Raw genomic sequence first — 23,428 nt, forward strand, 5'->3', positions numbered from 1 at the left:
ATTTTAAATAAAAAGCACTTTATTTATTGGAAACGTTTTATATTATACATGCACATAAACACCAAAAACTAACAATATATAAAAACACAGTTTAATCAAATCATTTTGCTACATAGACAAAGAAACAAGCTACCTCTAAAAGATGGCTAAAAATTAAAACTGTGTATAATATACACGAACTCCAGTGAGCTGCTTTAGTTTGGTTTTGGTTTTGGATTTTGTTTGCTTTGTGGTAAATTATCTATTCATAAAGAAAAGACAAATTAAAACAAATACTGCATATACAAACTAAACTTTTTATAGTTTAGAAGTCTTCAATTAAATGAGAAGGTACTCTCCAGAAAGGATCTAAGTTATCAAGATAATAAAATAATGCATAGGAGAAAGAAAGGTGGAAATGTTAACAAAATTTATTTTTTACCAAACTCCAAATGGTGTATTAAGACACTTTCAAAGTGTGGAATAAATGAATCAGTGATACAACTCTAAACCATAGAAAGGAAAAGATACAGTGTGGTCTTTGTCAAAACATTAAAAGAGAAGGTAAAGCCTATATTTCTATATTATATTCTTTTATAATAAAACAAAATTACGGCTCAGACAGGTCTGTGATGAATCTTTACATTGATATGCATCAATCATCAGGAGATAAAAATTTACAGACATTATCATTAAAGAGGGGCATGGTGTAAACAGAGAGCCAAGAAGCAGAGACGGTCTGGAAAGTTATATTACCTTTGCTACAACAATTAAAAATGATAAGAAACAGCCCTCAACAAGTTTCTAATTGTGTGTTGGGATATGCAGGTATGGGATGTGTAGTAAATAATTATACTACAGGGCAGCTTGTTGTAAATTATATGAGAAGGTGTTAGAATAGTATACTTCTTAGCACAATGTGCTATCTCAAGATGCTGATCAAAACAGCCAACCAGGGACTTCCCTGGTAGCACAGTTGTTGGGAGTCCACCTGCCGATGCAGGGGACGTGGGTTCGTGCCCCGGTCCGGGAGGATCCCACATGCCGCGGAGCGGCTGGGCCCGTGAGCCATGGCCGCTGAGCCTGCACGTCCGGAGCCTGTGCTCCGCAATGGGAGAGGCCACAACAGTGAGAGGTCCGTGTACCACAAAAAAACAAACAAAAAAACAAAGAGCCAGCCAGGCATGTTTCTGTAATATAGGAAAAGGAGATCCAACATCTCTCTATGGTACACACAGGAAATGTGTGCAGTTCTATTGCTTGCTAACCTCCTGCTTCTATAAAATTTGTCTATGGAAACTCTTTAATTATCACCATTTCTATCATTTGGTCTCAAAGGATATTTAATTTATGAATAAGCAAACTATTAATTCACTAAGCAATCGGAGGATATATAAATTTATTCAAATTATCACTGAGTATGCTACTATTTCTTTAGCATTATGTTTTTTTTCTTTTAAATTTTTGTCCCAGTAGCTTCACACCTCCTATGACTCAGATAGATGCAGTGTACTTCAAAACTGAATGCAAATATCCATATAGTAAGTCAACTCTAGTGTTCTGTACACAGTTTAAGTTCTTATCTGGTTTCAGATTTTGTAATTAAAAGAATAGTGGTCTGCAATTGTTACTTAGTTTACCTAAAGAATTCAACAATTAACCTAAACACACACATAGTTAAAAATCAATAGTCTTACTACATAGACTTCAGGTTGGCAATCAAGGACTCTCTCAGCAAACTCAAAAGTGCTGGAAACTGCAATTAGTACATCAAAGATTTGTGATAGTTTTCACTACACTTATGACTCACAATGTACATTCAAAGTTGTAGATGGATAAAGTACATACACTATTGAAAATCTTCCAGCACCAAGGATTGATGGAGGAAATGTGAAATCTTACTTGGTTGAAATTAATTGATCTTAATAGTAGGATTTGAGGAAAAAGTGAAGGTAATAGAGATTTGAAGAATGGCCTATCATATAGAGCAGTGTAGGTAATAAAAGGGATTTCCAAATGATATGAGAAGCTATTGGAGGCTTCTGAAAAAAAGAGTGATATTATCTGACTTATTTCAAATGGACCAATTTAGATATTTTAATGAGAATAACAGGGAGCAAAGGTGAATACATTAAAACCTCTTAAAAGTTATTGCAATAGTCTAGGCAAGTCACTATGCTGGCTTGGACTAGAGCAGTAACAGCTGTGTTTTGAGAAATTATCAATTTTTTTAATATATTTAAAATAAGGCTAACAGGATTTACAAAATTTGAATGTGTGTATAACATTCAATAAGTCAAAGATTACATAAAGAATTTTAGACTATATTATTGGAGGGAAGGAATCACCATTTAGTGAAATTTGGATGACTGACGGAGAAGCAGAAGTAGAGATAATGTATAGAGTTGGACTGGATACTTTCAGTTTAAGATACTTATTTAATATCCAAATGGAGCTACCTGGTAGACCACTGGATACAGACAACTAGGATTTAGTGGAGAGGTTCATGTTTAAAATTTCGATTTTACTGAATCCAGCTGGTAATTAAAGCCATGATGAGACTAGATGAATAAGTCAAGGGAATAAACATAGTTAGAGAAAGGAATCCAAGAATAGACCCCAAACTAGGGCCCTTGATAATTTAGAGATCAATTAGAAGACAAAGACTGATAAGAGAAAAAACAGGAAAGTATACCATAAGCCAAAGACCATGCAACAAGCAGAAAAGATCATTTAATTGGATCAATGCTTCTCTTAAGCAGAAAAGTAAAATCAGGACTGCTAATTTGTGATAAAATTTAGAAAAGTGAATGTTATTAGTAACAAGCTTTCCAAAGAGTTTTAGTGGAGTCATGTGGTCAAAGCCTGACTGGAGTATATTCAAGAGATAATTCTAGGAAGAATTTAGAGAGAACAAGATTAAACAACATTTTCAAGGGATTTTGCTATGAATAGAGGATAGAAATCAGATGGGATTTGGAAGCCAAATGTAGTAGCTATCTACCTTTCTGATATTTGCACAGACAAAAATATATACTCATATATGAAGGATATGTGGGTATAACTATAATTAACCACACTGTGCATTTCATATCCATGAGTCATTTATTTTGGACTGGAAGCTTGTACCTCTTAATCTCCCTCACCTATTTATTTCCTCCCCCCACCCAATTCCCCTCTGGCAACCACCTGTTCTCTGCATCTGTAAGTCTGTTTCTGCTTTGTTATGTTTGTTCATTTGTTTTGATTTTTAGATTCCACATACAAGTGAAATAGTATTTTTGTCTTTCTCTGTCTGAATTATTTCTCTTAGCATAATACCCTCTAGGGCCATCCATGTTGGCAAGAGTTCATTCTTTCTTTATGACTAAGAAATATTGATATGTCATGTCTCCTTTATCCATTTATATATGGATGGGCACTTAGGTTGCTTCCATATCTTGGCTCTTGTAAATAAAGGTGCAATGAACATAGGGATGCATATATCTTTTCAAATTAGTGTTTACATTTTCTGTGGATAAATACCCAGGAGTGGAATTGCTGTATCATACAGTAGTTCTATTTTTAGTTCTTTGAGGACCCTCCATACTGCTTTTCATAGTGGCTGCACCAATTTACATTCCCACCAACAGTGCACAAGTGCTCCCTTTTCTACACATCTTCTCCAACACTTGGTATTTTCTGCCTTTTTTTTTTTTTTTTTTTTTTGCGGTACGCAGGCCTCTCACTGTTGTGGCCTCTCCCGTTGCAGAGCACAGGCTCCGGACGCACAGGCTCAGAGGCCATGGCTCATGGGCCCAGCCGCTCCGCGGCATGTGGGATTTTCCCAGACCGGGGCATGAACCCGTGTCCCCTGCATCCGCAGGCTGACTCTCAACCACTGAGCCACCAGGGAAGCCCTGCTGCCTTTTTGATAACAGCCATTCCAACGGGTGTGAGGTGATATCTCATTGTGGTTTTGATTTGCATTTCCCTGATGATTAGTGATGTTGAGAATGTTTTCATGTGCCTGTTGGCTATCTGTATGTCTTCTTTGGAAAAATGTCTATTCTGGTACTCTGTCCATTTTTAAAATTGGGTTGTTTGGTTTTTTTTGATGTTGAGATGTATGAGTTATTTGTGTTAGATATTAACTTCTTATCGGATATATGGTTTGCAAATATCTTCTCCCATTAAGTAGGTGACCTTTTTGGGTTTTGATAGTTTCCATCTCTGTGCAAAAGTTTTTGAGTTTGATATAGTCCCATTTGTTTAGGTTTGCTTTTGTTTCCCTTGCCTGAAGAGACATATCCAAAGAAATATTACTAAGATCAATGTCAAAGAGTTTACTGCCTACATTTTCTTCTAGAAGTTTTATGACTTCAGGTCTTACATTTAGTCTTTAATCCATTTTAAATTTATTTTGGGGCATGGCGTGAGAGAGTAGTCCAGTTTGATTCTTTTGCATGTACCTGTTCAGTTTTCCCAACACCATTTAGGCTATCTTTTCTGTATTGTATATTCTTGCCTACTGTGTCATTGATTAATTGACCATATAAGTGTGTGTTCCTGTTTAGGCTCTCTATTCTGTTCCATTGATCTATGTATCTGTTTTTGTGCTAATACCATATGGTTTTGATTACTGAAGCTTTGTAGGATTGAAATCAGGGAGCATTAAAACTCCAGCGTTGTTATTCTTTCTCAAGATCATTTTGGCTACTTTAGGCCTTTTGTGTTTTCATACAAATTTTAGAATTATTTGTTCTACTTCTGTGAAAAATGCCATTGATATTTTGATAGGAATAGAATTGAATCTCTAAATTGCCTTTGATAGAATGGTCATTTTAACAATATTAATTCTTCCAATCCAAAGATATACTGAGCCCAGTATATCTTTCCATCCGTTTGCATCATCTTCAATTTATTTCATCAGTGTTTTATAGTTTTCTGAGTACAGATCTTTTATCTCCTTAGTTACATTATTCCTATGTATTTTATTATTTTTGATGCAATGGTGAATGAGATTGTTTTCTTAATTTCACTTCTTGATAGTTCATCGTTAGTGTACAGAAATGCAACAGATTTCTGTATTTAATCATGTGTCCTGTAATTTTACTGAATTCACTGATGAGTTCTAGTAGTTTTTAAGAGGCATCTTTAGGATTTTCTATGCATTGTATCATGTCATCTGCAAACAGTGACAGCTTAACTTCTTCCTTTCCAATTAGGGTTGATCTTATTTTTCTTTTCTGATTACTGTGTCTAGGACTTCCAATACTATGTTTAATAAAAGTGATGAGAAGAAGCATCCTTGTTTTGTTTCTAATGTTAGAGAAAATGCTTTCAGCTTTTCTACTAGCTGTGGGCTTGCCATATATGGCCTTTGTTATGTTGAGGTATGTTCCCATGAAACCCACTATATTAAGAGTTTTTATCAAAAATGGATGTTGAGTTTTTTTCAAAACCCTTTCCAAATCTATTGAGAGAATATGATTTTTATTTTTCAGTTTGTTAATGTGGTGTATCACATTGATTTGCAGATATGGAACCATCCTTGCACCCCTGGGATAAATACCACTTGATCATGGTGTATGATCCTTTTAATGTATTGTTAAATTCAGTTTGCTAATAGCTTGTTGAGTATTTTTGCATTTATGTTCATCAGTTATATTGGCCTGTAATTTTCTTTTTTGTGATATCTTTGTCTGGTGTAGTATCAGGCTGATTCTGCCCTTTTAGAATGAGTTCAAAAGCAATCCTTTCTCTGCAAATTTTTGGAATAGTTTGAGAAGGACAAAAGTTACCTCTTCTCTAAATGTTTCATAGAATTCACCTGTAAAACCATCTGGTCCTGGACTTCTGTTTGTTGGGAGCTATTTTATTACTCACTTAATCTCATTGCTGATAACTGGTCTGTTCCTATTTTCTATTTCTTCTTGGTTCAGTCTTGGAAGATTATACATTTATATGAACTTGTCCAATTCATGTTGTATATTTTATTGGCATATTTAATTGTTCTTTATAATTTATTATTGTCCCTTGTATTTTGATGGTATTGGTTGTAAATTCTTTTTCATTTACAATTTTATTTATTTGGGCCCTCGCTCTGTTTTTCTTGATGAGTCTGACTAAAGGTTTGTCAACTTTATTTATCTTTTCAAAAAACCAGCTCTTAACTTCATTGATCTTTCCATTTTTTTATTCTCTATTTATTCATTTCTATTCTGATATTTTGACTTCTTTTCTTCTGCTAACTTTGGTTGTGCTTGCTCTTATTTTTTTACTTTCATTATAAGTAAGGTTAGGTTGTTTATTTGAGACTTTTCTTGTTTCCTGAGGTAGGCTTCTATTGCTATAAACTTCCCTCTTACACTACTTTTGCTCCATCCCATGGATTTTGGATTGTTATGTTTTTGTTTTCATTTTCCCCCAGGTATCTTTTGATTTCTTCTTTGATTTCTTCAGTGATCCATTAGTTATGTTATGTTATGTTATGTTATGTTATGTTATGTTATGTTATGTTATGTTTGGATTCCTGTTGCTTTTTGTGTATCTATTATAGATACTTTCGGTTTGTGGTTACCATGAGTTTTATATATAGCAATATATAAATATACATTATTTTAAGTTGATGATCTCTTAAGTTCAAATGCATTTTAACAACCTTGCACTTTTACACCCCACCCCACATGCTTACTGTTTTTAACATCATATTTTACATCTTTTTGTTTTGTGTATCTCTTAACTACTTATTGTGGATTTAGATGGTTTTATTACTTTTGTCTTTTAACCTTCTTAGTAGCTTTATACATGGTTGGTTTACTTACTTTACTGTATATATGTCTTTACCAATGAAATTTTTTTCCTTTTAGAATTATCATATTTCTAGTTGTGGACTTTTCTTTTTTGCTTAGAGAAGTCCCTTTAACATTTATTTTAAAACTGGTTTGATGGTGCTGAACCTTTTTAGCTTTTGCTTGTCTGAAAAACTTTTGATCTCTCCATCAAATCCGAAAGAAAGCCTTGCTAGGTAGAGCATTCCTGGTTGTAGGTGTTTCCTTTTCATCACTTTAAATATTATGCCACTCTTTTATGGGCTATGGAATTTCTGCTGAAACTCATGTCAGCTGATAGACTACATGAGTTCCCTTGCGTGTAACTTCTTACTTTTCCCTTGCTGCTTTTAATATTCTCTCTTCATCTTTAATTCGTGCCACTTTTATTGCAATGTGTCTTGATGTGATCCTTTTTGGGTTTATCCTGTTTGAGACTCTTTGTGCTTCCTGGACCTAGATGTTTGTTTCCTTTCCCAAGATAGGGAAATTTGCAGCTATTATATCTTCAAATATATTCTATGCCCATTTCCCTCTCTCTTCTCCTTCCGGAATCCCTATGATGCAAATGTTAGTACACTTGATGCTATCCCAGAGGTCTCTTAAACTGTCCTCATTTCTTTTTATTCTTTATTCTTTTTTCTGTTCGCTTCAGTGATTTCCACTATTCTGTCTTCCAGCTCGCTTTTCTGTTCCTCTGTATCATCTAATCTACTGTTGATTCCTCTATTGTACTTTTCATTTCAATTATTATACTCTTCATCACTGTTTGGTTCTTCTTTATATTTTTTAACTCTTTGTTAAAAACTTCTAACTTCTCATTCTGTTCATCCAATCTTCTCTCAAGTTCTTTGAACACCTTTATAATCATTAATTTGAACTCTTTATAGGGTAGATTGCCTATCTCCACTTCATTTAATTCTTCTTCTGGGGTGTTATCTTGTTCATCTGTTTGGGACATATTACTCTGTCAACTCATTTTGTCTAATTTTCTATTTTTATTTCTATGTATTTGGTAGGTTGGTTACATTTCCTGACCTTGGAGAAGTGGCCTTTTGCAGGAGGCGTATTATGTGTCCCAGCAGCACACTCCCCTCTATTCACCAGACCTATATGCTCTAGGGGTGCCCCCATGTGAGTTGCCTGGGTCCTTCTCTTATGGTAGGATGACTACTGTGAATGGTCTGGTAGGTGTGCCTGGCTTGGGTCTGGTTGGTTGCCAGGCTCTGCCTTGTGCAGAGAATGCTGGCCTCTGGGGCAGGATGGGTCACAAGGTGGCTGGCTACAGAGACCCAGTGGTTCCTGAGGGTAGTTCTGACCTACTGATTGGCAGACCTGGGTTCTAGGGTGAGTGGTTGTTGAGCCAGGGTCCTGGATCTCTATGTCAACTTGGTGATGTGTGGGGCCAGGGCCCAGGGTGTCCTGGGGCTAGTGCTTACCCATGAGTGGGTGGAGCCATGTCCTGGGATCTCTGGCTACAGGACCCTGGGGGCCCTAGTGCTGGTTTCAGTCCCCTGGTGCACTGGGTTGGTTCCTGCCATGGCTGGCTGCAGGGCCCAGGGTGTCCTAAAGTTGGTGTTGGCACACTGGTGGGTGGGGTCAGATCCACGGGTGCCTGTATAACTATGTAATATCTAAGTATGGGTGCAGACCATAACTAGACTTATTGTGGAGATAATTGTGAAATGTGTAGAACTGCTGAGTCACTATATTGTTTAACAGAACCTAACATAGTATTGAAAGTCAATTATATTTCAAAAACAAACAAATTCATAGAAAAAGAGTTCATATTTAGATTTGTGGTTACCAGAGGCAGGGGTGGATGAAGGCAGTCAAAAGGCACAAACGTCCAGTTATAAGGTAAGTACTAAGGATGTAAGATACAACATGATAAATATAATTAACACTGCTGTATGTTATATATGAACATTAAGAGAGCAAATCCTGTGAGTTCTCATCACAAGGAAAATATTTTTTTCTATTTCTTTAATTTTGTATCTATATGAGAAGTTGGGTGTTCACTAAATTTATTGTAATAATCACTTCATGATGTATATAGGTCAAATAATTATGCTGTATACCTGTATACAGTGTTGTATGGGAATTATATCTCAATAAAACTGGAAGAAAAAATAAAATTAGAAATACAGGAAAAGGGACTTCTCTGGTGGCTCAGTGGTTAAGAATACACCTGCCAATGCAGGGGACACGGGTTCAAGCCCTGGTCCGGGAAGATCACACATGCTGTGGAGCAACTAAGCCCACGTGCCGCAACAACTGAGCCTGCACTCTAGAGCCCACAAGCCACAACTACTGAGCCTGTGTGCCACGAATACTGAAGCCCACATGCCTAGAGCCCGTGCTCCGCAACAAGAGAGGCCACTGCAACGAGAAGCCTGTGCATGGCCAAGAAGAGTAGCCCCCCTCACCGCAACCAGAGAAAAGCCCTCATGCAGCAATGAAGACCCAATGCAGCCAAAACTAAAATAAATAAACTAAAATAAATAAATTTAAAAAATACATAAATGCATAAATGTACGTTGTGTATAAGTTACATATTATGTTAATTATATATTATATGCTATAATATATATAAAAGAAATAAAATATTTTTGAATGTTGATGGGAATAATAAATAAGGTGGAGAGTAAAAAAATGTTGGAAATAGAGAGATAAATTATTGGATTAATGTCTATAATATGTTAGAGAGGATTGGAACTAGCATCCACATAAAAACTTGAATATTACCTTCATGGTAATATATAGGTTCAGCTATGTTTGATGTAGATGTAGTAACAGGAATTTGTTACAGTTTTCTTTTGATTGTTTTTATTTTCTTAGTAAAGAGGAACCAGTTCACCAGCTGAGCTTTTTTAGAACAGAGGAGGTTTATGAACTTGAGGATAGAGGAAATGTATCTAAAACTGGTGAAGAAAATGAGCCAGGAAAATGTGGCATGAGTACTGCAAAACACAAAGAGCATGCATTAAGCTATGGGTCACAATTTTAAAGGAAGATCATTCAGAATGATTGTAGTTTTCCTCCAGCTAACTTCAGCTGTCTTGCAACATGTGTGGAATAGGTATTGAGGTTAAACCATGACTGATATTTTGCTAGAAACAGTTCACAAAGCAAAAAAAGATCCAGGAGTATATATGTGATAGTGATTATAATAGACAATGAAATTTAAGCGGGGGAATAAAAGAAGTGAACAAGGTGGGTGATTTGGGCAAGGGAAAAGATGGTAGGATCCACAGATATTAAAATTACATCATTTTTATATATTTGATAGAGTATGAATGTTTTTCTTATAAGTAGATACACTATTAAATATGCATCCAAAATAATCTGGCTTCCAAGAATGAAGAACTTAGAAAGTTGAATAAGAAATTTTATGGATTACAAAACAACAGCAATGATGCTGCTCCAAGATATAGATCATGACAATACATAGTAGCCAAGGAAGAGCCTCACTAAGAAGGTTTTATCCCCTCAGTAAACACAACTACTCAATAGATGGCTGAACAGAGTTATTACTGAAGATATCTTTGTTTAATATATTTTATTTAAATTTATTATCTGTTAATCCATGAGTCAAAGCAATGAGGGCATTATAATAACTGTGTTAAAGTACCTTTCATGAAAATGTATCCAATTTTACAAATTAATTATTGTGTAACTAACATTTTTTTATGCACTTGTTTTTGCTTCATGCTTAAACTTGACAATGGAAGTCATCAAATGTATTTTTTTTTGCAAGTTGTTTATTAGAATGTTTATTGAAATATTTTCAGATATACTGTGTCTACTTGTACAGCACTTCATTCAAATTTATTTCATTTTGTTTTTTGAATTTAGTTCCTGTTTTCCACTAGAATTTCACATAAATAAATCAAAATTACATTTAGCAGAAAATTTGTTATTTTTGTTAAGTCGATTAATATTCATTGAAATCTACATTTTTTTTGTAGCTACATTATTCTATATTTTCTTCAGTGGTAAATTTCTTCATAAGATAAAGTAAGTACCACATGAAGTCAGTAACAGAATATGGCATTTACAAGAAAAAATAATATATTTTCTGCTACAAAGCCAAAGAAAAATCACTTTCAGTATGTAAATAATGTTTTTTTCCCAGAACAATTATGGTAAAATTGTGAACTAATATCATATCATCCTACAAACAAGATGATAGTTTCTTTCAAGTGGATATACTTATATACATTTTAAAATAATAGTTCATTAATAACTGATGTTTTTTTAAAAGAACAATGAAATATTTAGTTTTTAATTATTTCCCAGATTTTCTGAAAATGTTTTTTTTTAAATTACATGTTGAACTTATGACTAGACTTCTTTGATAATTTTTATTTGAGGTGTGGGCTGGAAAAGAAATTTCTGAGAGTTGTAAATGATTGAAAACCCACCTCTGAGCAAGCTCAGAAGCATCCAGGAAGATTTCCAACATGCCTAATTATAATCTATGCCCTACGTATGTCAGATGAGGAATAGAAGTATCCATTTTGCCTATTGCCCAGCAGGGATCTATAATACTGCTCTCAGAACACTAGTAGGAAAAACTGCATTAGAAAGACCTTAAAAATGTCATTCAAATACAAAATCCTTCAGAAAAGCCCATTACCTCTGAAAAGAAAAAAAAAAAATACAGGCATTAAAATCTACAGGTGCCAGGAGTATGCTCTTTAGCATTCCTCTCTACAACCAGAAACTGACATTGTTTTTCCAATGTAAAGACATTGCCAAAGTAATCTTAGCTTTTCTTATAATTGTTATATGGAAAAGCTATATAGAAGAAGGAAATTGCAAACACACTGCCTCACTATATTAAGTTATTAGAAAAGCATGAATTGAAAAATTAGTAAATACATGAATTTAAAAAGGGCTTAGCATGGAAATAAAAACTGTATCTTAAAATATGTGATTATCTACTGAATCAATAGAAAGATTTATAGAATAGGGAAATAGAGTTTGAAGGGGATTTATTTTATCAATGATGGAACTGAAAAATACATCAACTTCCCTGAAGTCACAGAGAAGGTAAATGGCAAATCCAGAAATTGACACAAAGAATCAGTGTTGCAACTACCACATAATTTCAATTCATTAAGCTCTGTTTTATACCAACTGGGAATACCAATGTTAACATGACTAGAAATCCATGAGTTAGACAAACTAATTCCTTTTATATATCTTATATATGTATTGGATATCAAGATCACATTAAATTGACTGTGTGTATTTTTATGTGTGTGTGTGTGTGTGTGGGTTTGTGATGCAAGACACATAGTAATTTTAAAGGTAGTGGTTCTCTACAGGGTACAAACACAGGAGCAATTTCTGGGGCTTTTCAAAATATAACTCTCTAATCCCTGTCAAAGATACTGGATAAGAATATCTAGGAGCCAGGTGCAGTTAGAACTCTGGGAGAGAGGCTCAGACATTTCCCAGGGAGTAAGGCTCAGTCAGGTATATGTGTAATACAGCTCCTTATGTGATTCTGATGTACAACCTTGGTTCAGTACCACTCACCCCCTTCCCCGAATATTAACTCAAAGATTTAATTTCACAGCAAGGCAGAATATCAGGGTAACAAAGATTATTTAAGATCTTCTAATACAATGTCACATCAAATGAAAGGTTTTTTTTTTTTTTTTTAGACATTGATGATCTTATAAATTGTGATAGAGAAGTTCATGGGACTGGACATTCTGTCATTTGGAATTTAATACATTCCATTATCTATAACCCCTGAGTCTTCGAAAGTTTCTGCATTTTTGTAACTTCCATCTACTATTTTATCATACTACTACCCACAGCAAGCAATCTGTCTAGTTCAACTGCACATGACTGTCTTTAAAATATTTGAACTGGAACTTTTATAATAATGTACAGATACCTGAAACACTACAGTCTCTCTTTCTTAAATCAGTAACTGTGGATTTGTTAGTCTCATTTTGTAATTTCTATTTAAAGAGAAAAAAGAGTTGAAAATTTTAAGTTGTCTCCTGTAATACAAAGGTGTTGCCAATTACACCATTAAATATTTTTTAAAGTTTCTTTTTAAATCAGAGTCGAAGCAATTTTCAGCCTAGAGCAAATTGAAATGAAATATTCTAATGAGAGTAGATAGATATACTTTCCAAAATGCACCAATACAGAGGACTTTCAGAAGAACAAGTTGAACTGGGTCTGTGATAGAACAGAAAACTATGCCACAGCTATATGTGTAGCTTTGTAGAAGTCTACTTATATACTTAAAATTGATATTTTGCATATGAGTTTTCATATATCAAAATTGCATATTCATAAATAAAATATTGCTAATTTTAAATATGCTTTGATTCCATCTCCTCTCCTAAATTGTATGCACTATGAGTCAGAAAACTTTTTTTACATTGCTATATTCTTTGTGCATAGTATAGCACATGTAAACACAAAAGCCCTCAATAATATTTGTTGATGGTTGTTAAAAGAACTTGGGCAAATGATAAAGGAAACATTAGTGACATAAATTCCTGTCACTGTAAAGATAATTTTACTGTTACATTTTATTAAATTTAATTTTCAAGAACTTGTATTTGCTTTAGAATGAAAAAAGGGGGAAATACAGAAAGGCTAATGTAATTTTCACAGTTTATATATAAAAATATCTAAGAATTTTTAGTAGAGATTTTCATATAATGTGAAAAGTTTACTCCATTATCCTCTGCCCTCCATTAAAAGTGGTTTAAATAAATCATTTAAAAACATGAACTTTCCTTAGGTCCAAAGCTGTACCTATGCAATAAAAAATAATATCCTAGAGCATAAAACAATATAATAATGAATGCAGTAATGTAATTATAAATATTTTTACACTAGGAATTTAATTTGTTATAAAATTTAAAACATATTTTATTCAGGTGCTTGTATCAAAGAACTGCCCATCTTTATTATTACTAGAAATTCCTTTTGTCTTGGTAGTTTATTCTGCAAGAACATTTGAAGTAAGTATTGTCCAGATCATAGTGCCTCAATTCATGGAGAAAAATGTTTACTACTTATATACAATTAAAATAGAAACACTCTGGTACAACTATGACTTGTAAATGCAAAGCTAAATGTTAAAGTAGACCATAATTTGTATTTTTTTATCTTAAATTTCAGTTTAAATACATCTATTTATTCAAAGGAACAGAAAGCAAAATGTACTTAAAGTACTAAAGTTAATGTTGAATCAGTAGGCTTGTTTTCTTTGACACAGAAAAACACATTTTTCAAATGAATGTAAAAGAACAGAAAGTCCTATTATTTTAATCACAAAGTTTGAGTTGATCTAAACTTAGACCATTACCAGCATTTCATATTTTACTTCAGCAAAATAGAAAAACATTGTTTTTGAAGTTAAATCACTATGCTTTAGTTATTGAGTTTATTGGCATTATTTTGAAAAGATCATTTGGTGTTAAGGATTTAAATTAAATGTTTTTTTTTACTATGATTTGTGAACTTTCCTAAAAATGTAGCATATTTATTTACTGGAGGGAAGTGCTTGACCCCCCAAATAAAAGAAAGCATAACAGGGTCTGTCCTCAAAATTTTGTAGCTAAACTTTGTATCATGTTAATTCAAAGTATGTTTGAAATAAAAGCAGTGTTTTAAAAGCATGGTGTGTGTACCAGGAAAGGTGCACATGCTAAGTTTAGGTATTATTTTTAAAACAAATTTTTTTTTTTTTACGGTACGCGGGCCTCTCACTGCTGTGGCCTCTCCCGTTGCGGAGCACAGGCTCAGGACGTGCAGGCTCAGCGGCCATGGCTCACGGGCCCAGCCGCTCCGCAGCATGTGGGATCTTCCCGGACTGGGGCACGAACCCGTGTCCCCTGCATCAGCAGGCAGACTCTCAACCACTGCGCCACCAGGGAAGCCCCTAGAACAAATTTTATTTTATAGTTTTATATTTACTTGATTTACTTGATGTGCACTTTAAAATGTAACTGATATTTTTGGTTAGAATTAGAATGAAGAAAAAGCTAATTTAATTTAAAGAAAAAAAATTAAGTGTATAACAGTCCAGTATGCACATGAATACGGAAAAGAAATGAAACTGATGGTCAAATGACTGAAGTTTGAGAAATTCTGCTTTAAAACAGTTACAAATTATTGCTATACAGTTCAAATACTTCTTATTCAATGTAGAGTGAGATTAATTTCTAGTGGAGGTAGGACTAAAATTTACTCTGTAGGACAAATATACCAGAAATAAAATAATTATAGATTCTGTATCTTAAGAGTAGATACATGACTCATGTGAGATGTCATCCACCAAACAATATTATAAGCACTTTAGAATTATTACAGAAAACAGTCTATTCACATAGATGAGATTGGTTACTGTTATGTTTACATTTTTGTAGAATTTTAGAGATAAAAATCACTTCCTGTAGATCTTTTACTTCCATTTACTCCCAAAATGACAAGCAACAAAATTTCTAAAAAATGTTCAAAATTAACCAATTTTATCATATGAATATGAAATCATATCTTGAAAATTGATGAAGAACTGGCATTCTTAAGCAACCTGGCTTTGTGGGGCATATAATTTCTTTTTCTTCCTATCTTAATGACTTGTTTAGGTACTTCTTAGAATGTGGAAGTGTCTCTTCCAAATCAATATTTATTGCTACATAATATCGGAGGTGAAATAGGGCCCAAAGGAAGCAAAAAAATGACCTACTTCCTACAAAGGAAAATTCTGGGGAGAGTGGGAGAAGATAGACCTGGGAGAGAGGGAAAAAGAAGATGATGATGTAATAAATCTGTGGTATTTCTAGTCTGATATTGTGTCTCACCGAGTAAAGACCAGGCTTTACCTCTCAGAGTAATCTGAAAGTCTATCCTTATGCAGGATAGGAAGTTACAGCCCTCATCTGTAGTATTTCCCTGCAATGATAGAGATTGACACATACAGTGATTAAGATGACACTCAAATGCAGATTCCCAACATTGTCAACTTCCAAGAGGAATGCAATATATAGTTACAAGATTTGGAATTTAGTATGGTAAGACAAGTTCATATATGAGTCATTGAAATGACATTGCTAGAGATTATATCATAGTAAACTTCTACATAAAGCTATGTCAAAGATGCAAAACCTACAACAACTGTAACAACATTCTATTGTTTTGTGGATGATATTATTCATACAATACATATGACTATGCTCATACTAGTTTTTATCTGGTTTCTTTGGGGCAGCAGTCATTGTCACAGAATTAATATGATCATTGTCTCATTTCTAAAGTATCTAAAGACTAAATACCTCCAAGGAAAAGAGAAGATAACACTTTTAAGTTCAATCTGGGTCTAAGATATTGATCTGCATGCTCTCACTTCATCTTTAGAAACTTTTCCAGGGAGGTTTTATTATAACCCTAATATAGATGTGCAGAAACTGAAATCAGGCAGGAGAATTAACATGGTAAATGACACGCCAAAGTGACAAATTTGAGATTAAATTTTGACTTGAATGACACTTCATGCCTTCCCATACTAATTTAACAATACTCATAATTGTACATCTACTAATATTTATTGATCAGTAAGAATGATAATAAGGGATCATTTAAGGAAAATGATTCAAAATAGATGACAGAGTTTTATACCAGAGACTTCAAAACACTCTAGTCATACAAACTCACATAATCCTCAAATCAACCCTGTGAAAAAGCATGGTTTTATTTAGAAAAAGATTTTTAATGTAAAAAATTTAGATTGCTTAGTGTTTAAATTGCAAAACAATTTACAACTTTTGAGTCATAGCTGAATTAAACACATTCCATGATATTAGCTTTGGTTCTGTCTTAAACTTTATTGTGTGCATTTAACTATTATTACAGTTATGTATATAGCATCTATTAAATGAAGAGGTCAGGGCTTTCTAATTTTTATACACAAATGTATCTTAGGATGACTCCAAAAAAATAATGTGCTAAAATTAAGCTATCAATTTAATAAAATTTTTGATAACCCAAGTAAATTGATATTTTAATGAAAAATTATCAAGTTATCACTAAAATAAATTGCCCATATTTTTTCAATAAATGTATAATTAAAAGTTATTGAGGTAAAACTGTAAATTTTTTTAACAAGTAAAATAAAGAACAAAATATCTTAAAATAACAATGGATATTACAAAAATATTTCTAAAGCAAGTGCATACTGTATTTTTCTTACATATTACATGTATTTTTTAAATTTTTCAGGAGAGTTTTTTAAATTACATATATTATTTTAAATGTAGGGAAGATGCATTAAAGTAGATTATAGAGAAAATAGTTATGAGTTTAAAAGAGTTCTGTGTTTAAGCACTATACTTTTTGTTGTTGTTTCTGAAGGATATATTATGCAAAGATACTTTACACTACACCAATAACATGCATAGTCCAATAGTGCTACAGAACTATAGCTGCAGAAAATATCTACATGTGACTACATTAATTGAGACCCCTTTCTTTGAAAATCTACAATGATGAACATATTTGCTAAATATATTTTCCTATTTTTGGATGGAGTTATTAGTTTGAAGTATATTATTGATGATATTTCACTATGACCTACACAATTATCATTTTCATTGATAGTAATGAAAAGTTTTGATTGTTTTATTCTGTGATTTCCAAGCCCCTATCAAGGTGCCAAGGTGCCAAGTAATTTGTCAAGAGTATTTTTCTGTTGAAAGGATAAGTTGTTCAATTTCATTTGACTTAGAGCTCGAGAACTGCTTTCCAATGTATGGATGACTTGGAGAGCATCCATATAACACCAACTGATGAGTTTATTAAAGTATTCCTAGGTCTTGTGCTTGACATACTAAATCAACCTCAGAAAGTGGGATTCTAGAGTCTGCATTTTAACAGGCTCTCCAAGTGATTCTTAAGGCAAATACAATCTCATGTTACTTTTCATGACAAGAGAGATATAATCACAATATACTCTATGGTAATGTTTAATCAGACTTTAGTTATCAGACTTTATGGAGTCTATTAACAATTTGAGTTTACTCAAAATAATAGAAACAAGATAAATTATGCTTCAATATTTATGCAATATGATAAAGAAACAAAGTTTATTGAATATTTACAATATCCTAAAGACTTTCATATGCATTTTACAATGTACTCTTCATCTAATACCAATAAGTGAAATAAGTATTGTTATCCATATTTTAAAGATGAAGAAACTCATATTAAAAAGACTTCACATAGTATTGCCAAAGCTGAAGCAACATAAATGGTTGAGCTGAGATTCAAAACTACATGTGACTTACTTCAAGGCTCAGCTCAACTCTTCCATTTTTGAATTTCGGCTGTTGAAGAAACTAGGAATGTTAGGAGAAAGGAGGCTTACCATCCAGGAAATAAGGCAGTGTTCTTAAAATAATTTTGGAGAAAAGTCAGGACAGGAAGTGAGTAGTCTTAATTTGTATATCTACTGGAAAATAGTTGTGTTTGGAAAAACAAAAGTGTATTAGGGCTTCTATAATGGTTTTGTGACAAAGCAAAAGAAAAACAAAAAGATGTGTGCTTTAATAGACATAGTCCTTAGAAAACAAAAACTAGGTGATTATTTTTCACAACTGTTATCAAAGAAATTTCTGTATGTAGTTTTGGTGGCTTGGGGCATAGAATAAAATATCATGGTCTTCTGGTTACTTGATAACTTTTTATTGATAAAATAACTGAATATAATGTACCTCTCATTATTGGTATGAACATAAGGAAACATCTATTAAATGAAGAGTAAAAGCTATGTTTGAGAAGAGAACTTTCAGGAAATATATAGTATAAAAAAATAATGAAAGTATGAGTTAGGAATATGAACGTATAATTAATAAGGGTGCCTAAACATGAAAATCATTATTCTTGAGTGATTTTGTCCAAAGAAAAGTACTAAACTGACAATGAAAACAGTTATCTACAGTTATATATATCTAATTTTTTTGGACAATTTTAAAGAAGTTTATGGAGATATAACTCCTTTCCAGATTTGGCAATGCACCGTAGTAGTTAAAAAAATATGAAAGCAAACTCTATGTCATTTTTCTGGGTTGCCAGAAGAATGCCAATGTCATTCACATTTTATAAATTTGATTTTCAACTTTCATATATAAAACAAGTATATCAAAATAGTGTAACTATTGCCAAAAGAAATATGCTCTTAAAAATACCATCATGAGGAGGAAATGGGGCTAAGAAGGGTGATATGCAGGAATACATTATTTCAAAAGATAAATAGTAAATGGCCAGGGAGAAGCCTCTTTTGTCAATTTATGGAGTTAGCATGTTGTTAAAATTACATGATGAGTTGGAGGGATAGAAAGCATATTTTGAATAAACTGATTTCAAATTTTTCTGCTATCAATGTTGGTAAGTCAAAGGTACTTATATTTTAGAAATCATTTTCTTCAACAGAAATTGATTTGAACAAATGAAAGAGGTTTTAAGAAGGTTGCTCTTTAACACTGAGAAAGAAAAGAGATCTATGTGTTTAATCTGATAATTTTTACATGTGTGAAAATGCCAATTCCATCATATTATTAATCCACTGCCTTTTTCTTTCTGTTTCAGTTTGGTTTATACTTGGGGCCTTATATAAATAGTTACAAAAAATAACGATAATGAAAATCTATGGAGTGCAGTGAAATATATGATAATGTTTACTTGATTTCTTAGGAACTTGAATGCATTTGATGAAAAGTCACCAATTTACATGAGAGTGACATTTACCAAAATGCTGTATTTTGTTGTGTTTGTACTTATTGGTCTTTATCAGGTTATAGATTGTATAAAGGCAGAAACCTACTGTCCTACTGCATAAAGATAATACTAAAGAGTTAAGAGTTAAATGACAGCCAGAATTTTGTGAATTTAAATTATTTTCATTTTCACAGCACAAGGTGGAGGAATTGAAATTGCAATAAGATATTTTATAGATACAGTTTACACCAAAAGTTTGCATGTAGGCAAACTTAAGAAACAATATTAAAAACCTAAGATTTTTGGCTCAATGAAAAACAACTTTAAATATTACAATTTGACTTTTTTCTCCTCTGAATTTATTTTTAGGCTAACTGTGGTAGAGTCACCTTTTTAAGAATTAAACCATTTATTGCATTCCTACAAGTTACTTGATAAATTGGAGTCCAATGTGATATTTAATTATATGCAAAACACTGAAAATATTGGTTCCACCCAAAAGTTCCTTAAGATGGTATGGAAAAACCTGAATGAACTTTTTGGCCAATCCAATACAATAGTTTTGAAAAACACTATATATTAAATTGCTGTTACCTTATCGCCTTCGGAAAAAGTGATGCCATCCACTGCTCTTTTCCACGTGATTTCTGGAATAGGCTCCCCTTCTGCTTCACATATTAGTGTGACTTGACCATTCTCATATGTAGTCTCATTTTTAAGCTGTATTATGTGAGGCTGTACTGTAAAAAATATATACATTACTCAATCTGTATTGGAGGAAAATATTACTATTCATGGTGACAATTTAAGTACCCTTTAGCATAGTACAGAATTATTAACTTTGAGCAGATATAGTGTCATGCTTTGCTTTATAAGAGTGCCAGGAGAGTTGCAAACTGTAGGAGAAAAAACTAGAAAATAATGCTATTGATTATGATTACAAAAATAATTTTAAGTGGTTTAGAAACCAACATAAAAAAGTATAATTCCTTCCAAGATTTTGTCAATTAAAAGCCACTTTATTATTTTTTCCTCAAGCTAAAAAATAAAATTTTCCTCTTGTAAAGTCACATGAGTGCTTCTGTGTGTATGTCTGTGTATGACATCTGCTTATGTAGTGATTATCTCTTAAACTTTAAAAACAAAAACCAAAGAAGAAAAATAATGATTGTATTCTGAATATATAGTAAGTGTAATTATGTGCAATGTTTAAAATATTTATCAAGTAAATATATATATACATACTATTTACCTTTATTATTCTAGCTGATTTACTTTGACCTTAGACTACCTTAATATTATTCCATATTGTAGATAATTGTTTCTTTACAGTTATGACTTCTATAAAAACCAAAACATCATGTCTAGTAATTTAAATTATATTAATATTAAAAGTTACATCCCTCCACAAATTTACATATACCAAAGAGTTTTAAGTTTTTAAATTCTGTATTATTGGCATTTCTTAAGTTTTTATTTGTTTGAACCTAAAAGTGATAAAAGCCAGCACACTACTATTTCAGAACAAGTAACAGGTTTCTTTTTAATCACCAAATGCAATCAATTATGAAATGTAAATAAATTGTTCTTAATCCTAGAAAATTAGATTCCTGATATCAGAAACATGGCATATATATTTTTACAATTCAGTGTTTACTCCATTGACTTTAATGGATTTAGTTTTATTTCCACTTTATATACATGCTTTTGTGTCAAACACAATACATATCTGTTCAATGTTACTATACAAAGTGATTATACAGTGATATGGCATGTTATATTTCATTCATTATTTTCTATTTGAAAGGACAAAAATATTAGAAACTTTCTTTGTGTTCTTACTGCCAGATTAATTTTTAAAAGTAACTAAATATTTCATATGAGCTCATTGAGATAGACTGAGATTATTTATCCTTTGGAATTATCTCAAACACTATCATTTCTAATTATTAATTTATTTTTATACTGAGCCATATTTAGCATTTACATTTTATAGAGAACATTTTCTTAAGTGGGAAATACTGATGGAACAAATTAGATGCTTTCTATAATTTTTAATAATTTTAAGTTTGTTTACTCTTCCCTCTATGTGAACAATTTTCTCCTGGCTCATAGCTTTGCTGATTTCACATCATTAAAGATTTTTATGTAAACACATCTAAACATTACCCTTCTGAGTAACTTTCCAACACCATGATCTCCAAAATAACAGCTCTTTTTACCCAACACTACCTGATTAATCTAGTTTTACTTTCTTAGAACATCTTATTCCAATTTTCTTTTTTAATATACTTTGGTATATTCTTTATTGTCTGTCTTATTTTATTTGAATATAAGCTTTATGAAAATCTCCCTAGTATAGAAAAACATTTCTGTTACAGCTCCTACAGGACCAGCTATCAGAGGGTGTGTCCACACATGTATTACCATTTGTCTTTTGGTCTAAGTAATATGCCTGCTTCTGCCAACTGCAACCACTGGTCCTTCTTACTCTTTTTTTGTTGCTGTTATAACACATAACACAACTTTATTAGTAACCAATTACTCAGTGTTCAAATTTCCCTGGTTGTCTCTCATAAAACCTTATACAGTTGATTTGTTTGAATCAAGATCCAAATGAGGCCTATATACTGTGATTGGTTGAGGTTCCTCTTATGTCTATTTTGACCCATATTTAGTTACTGCCCCCACCCAATTTATTTGTTAAAGAAATCCTGTAGTTGTTTGTTTGTCCTGTAGTTTCTTTTTTTTCTTAAAGTTCAATACCAGATTCATGTATTATTTTATTCTTTTTTTAAATTGGAATATAGTTGCTTTACAATGCCGTGTTAGTTTCTACTGTACAGCAAAGTGAATCAGCTATACATATATACATATCCCCTCTTTTTTTTTTGGATTTCCTTCTCATTTAGGTCACCAAAGAGCATTTACTCTTATGGAGTACTCCCTCCTTCCTTCCCCTTTCTTTGTTGTGAAAGCTTTCTGATAACAATGTTTTTAAAAATGGAGAAAGCATACTAAATATTAGTAATGCCTATAATTTTTAGTGTTTACTTTTTAAAGAGAACAATCACATTCTAAACATTTACCAGCAAATTTTTTTCCTCTTGCAAATATAATAGGGGATAAATCAATAATTAAAAATTAATTTACCGGTTTTCTACTCTGTAAGCTTCCCAAAGAAGGCAATATGGCTCTTGGTAAATATGGAAGATATTTATGTACATTTCCTTTTAATAAAATGAAAAGGGAGTATTTAATTATGGTTACAGGTCAATGTTTCCAAATTATAGCCTTATAGGTGAGCTCTTTTGAAGTATTAATATATTAAAAGTAAAACTGATCCCAACATATGTCATTTAAAGATTTATGAAGATCAACCCATATATAATATAATAGATCCCAATATGTGTAATTTAAATGAATTTTCTTTCAGCCTCTGTTATTAGTCAGCAAATATTTTACAAAAATTTACATGTATAATCTCATATAATTCTTAAAATAATTCTATCTGGTTGCTGCAATTTTAAAATATATTTTAGAGATGAGAAAACTGAGACTTAGGTTTGGAAATTTAAATAGCTCATATAAGTGACAGAGTAGAATTTGACTCAGACCCCCCCCTAGACATTACAGTTTTAACTACTATGCTATAATACTTACCAAAGACTTGGAGAAGTACCTGTTTTTCATCTTCTCCTGCCTTGTTTGTGGCCCTGCAGACATACGGGCCCCCATCACTATTGATTATGTTCCTGACAGTGAGTTCTTTATTGCTTCCTTTCAGTATGTACTTTTCATTTTCTTCAATAAACTTGCCATTCCTAAAGAAGAAAACAGAGGTTGATCTTCATAAACCTGACTTCATAACTTAAGAG

At 32.5% G+C, this 23,428-nt stretch overlaps 1 protein-coding gene across 4 annotated transcripts in view; it reads right to left on the reverse strand.

Annotated features, from left to right (window-relative positions):
* The window catches only part of NCAM2 (neural cell adhesion molecule 2), a gene marked incomplete at both ends in the record, with an annotated part of 498,781 nt that overhangs the window by 151,178 nt on the left and 324,175 nt on the right, over positions 1 to 23,428 (reverse strand). For all 4 annotated transcript variants that reach the window (XM_082839435.1, XM_082839433.1, XM_082839432.1 and 1 more), the window contains 2 exons: positions 20,145 to 20,290; positions 23,214 to 23,374. In XM_082839435.1, the coding sequence (XP_082695561.1) occupies positions 20,145 to 20,290; positions 23,214 to 23,374 (307 nt within the window). The remainder of the gene's footprint in view (positions 1 to 20,144; positions 20,291 to 23,213; positions 23,375 to 23,428) is intronic.

This window comes from Leucopleurus acutus, assembly GCF_964270905.1.
Source record: "Leucopleurus acutus genome assembly, chromosome: 5".
Lineage (NCBI taxonomy): Eukaryota > Metazoa > Chordata > Mammalia > Artiodactyla > Delphinidae > Leucopleurus > Leucopleurus acutus.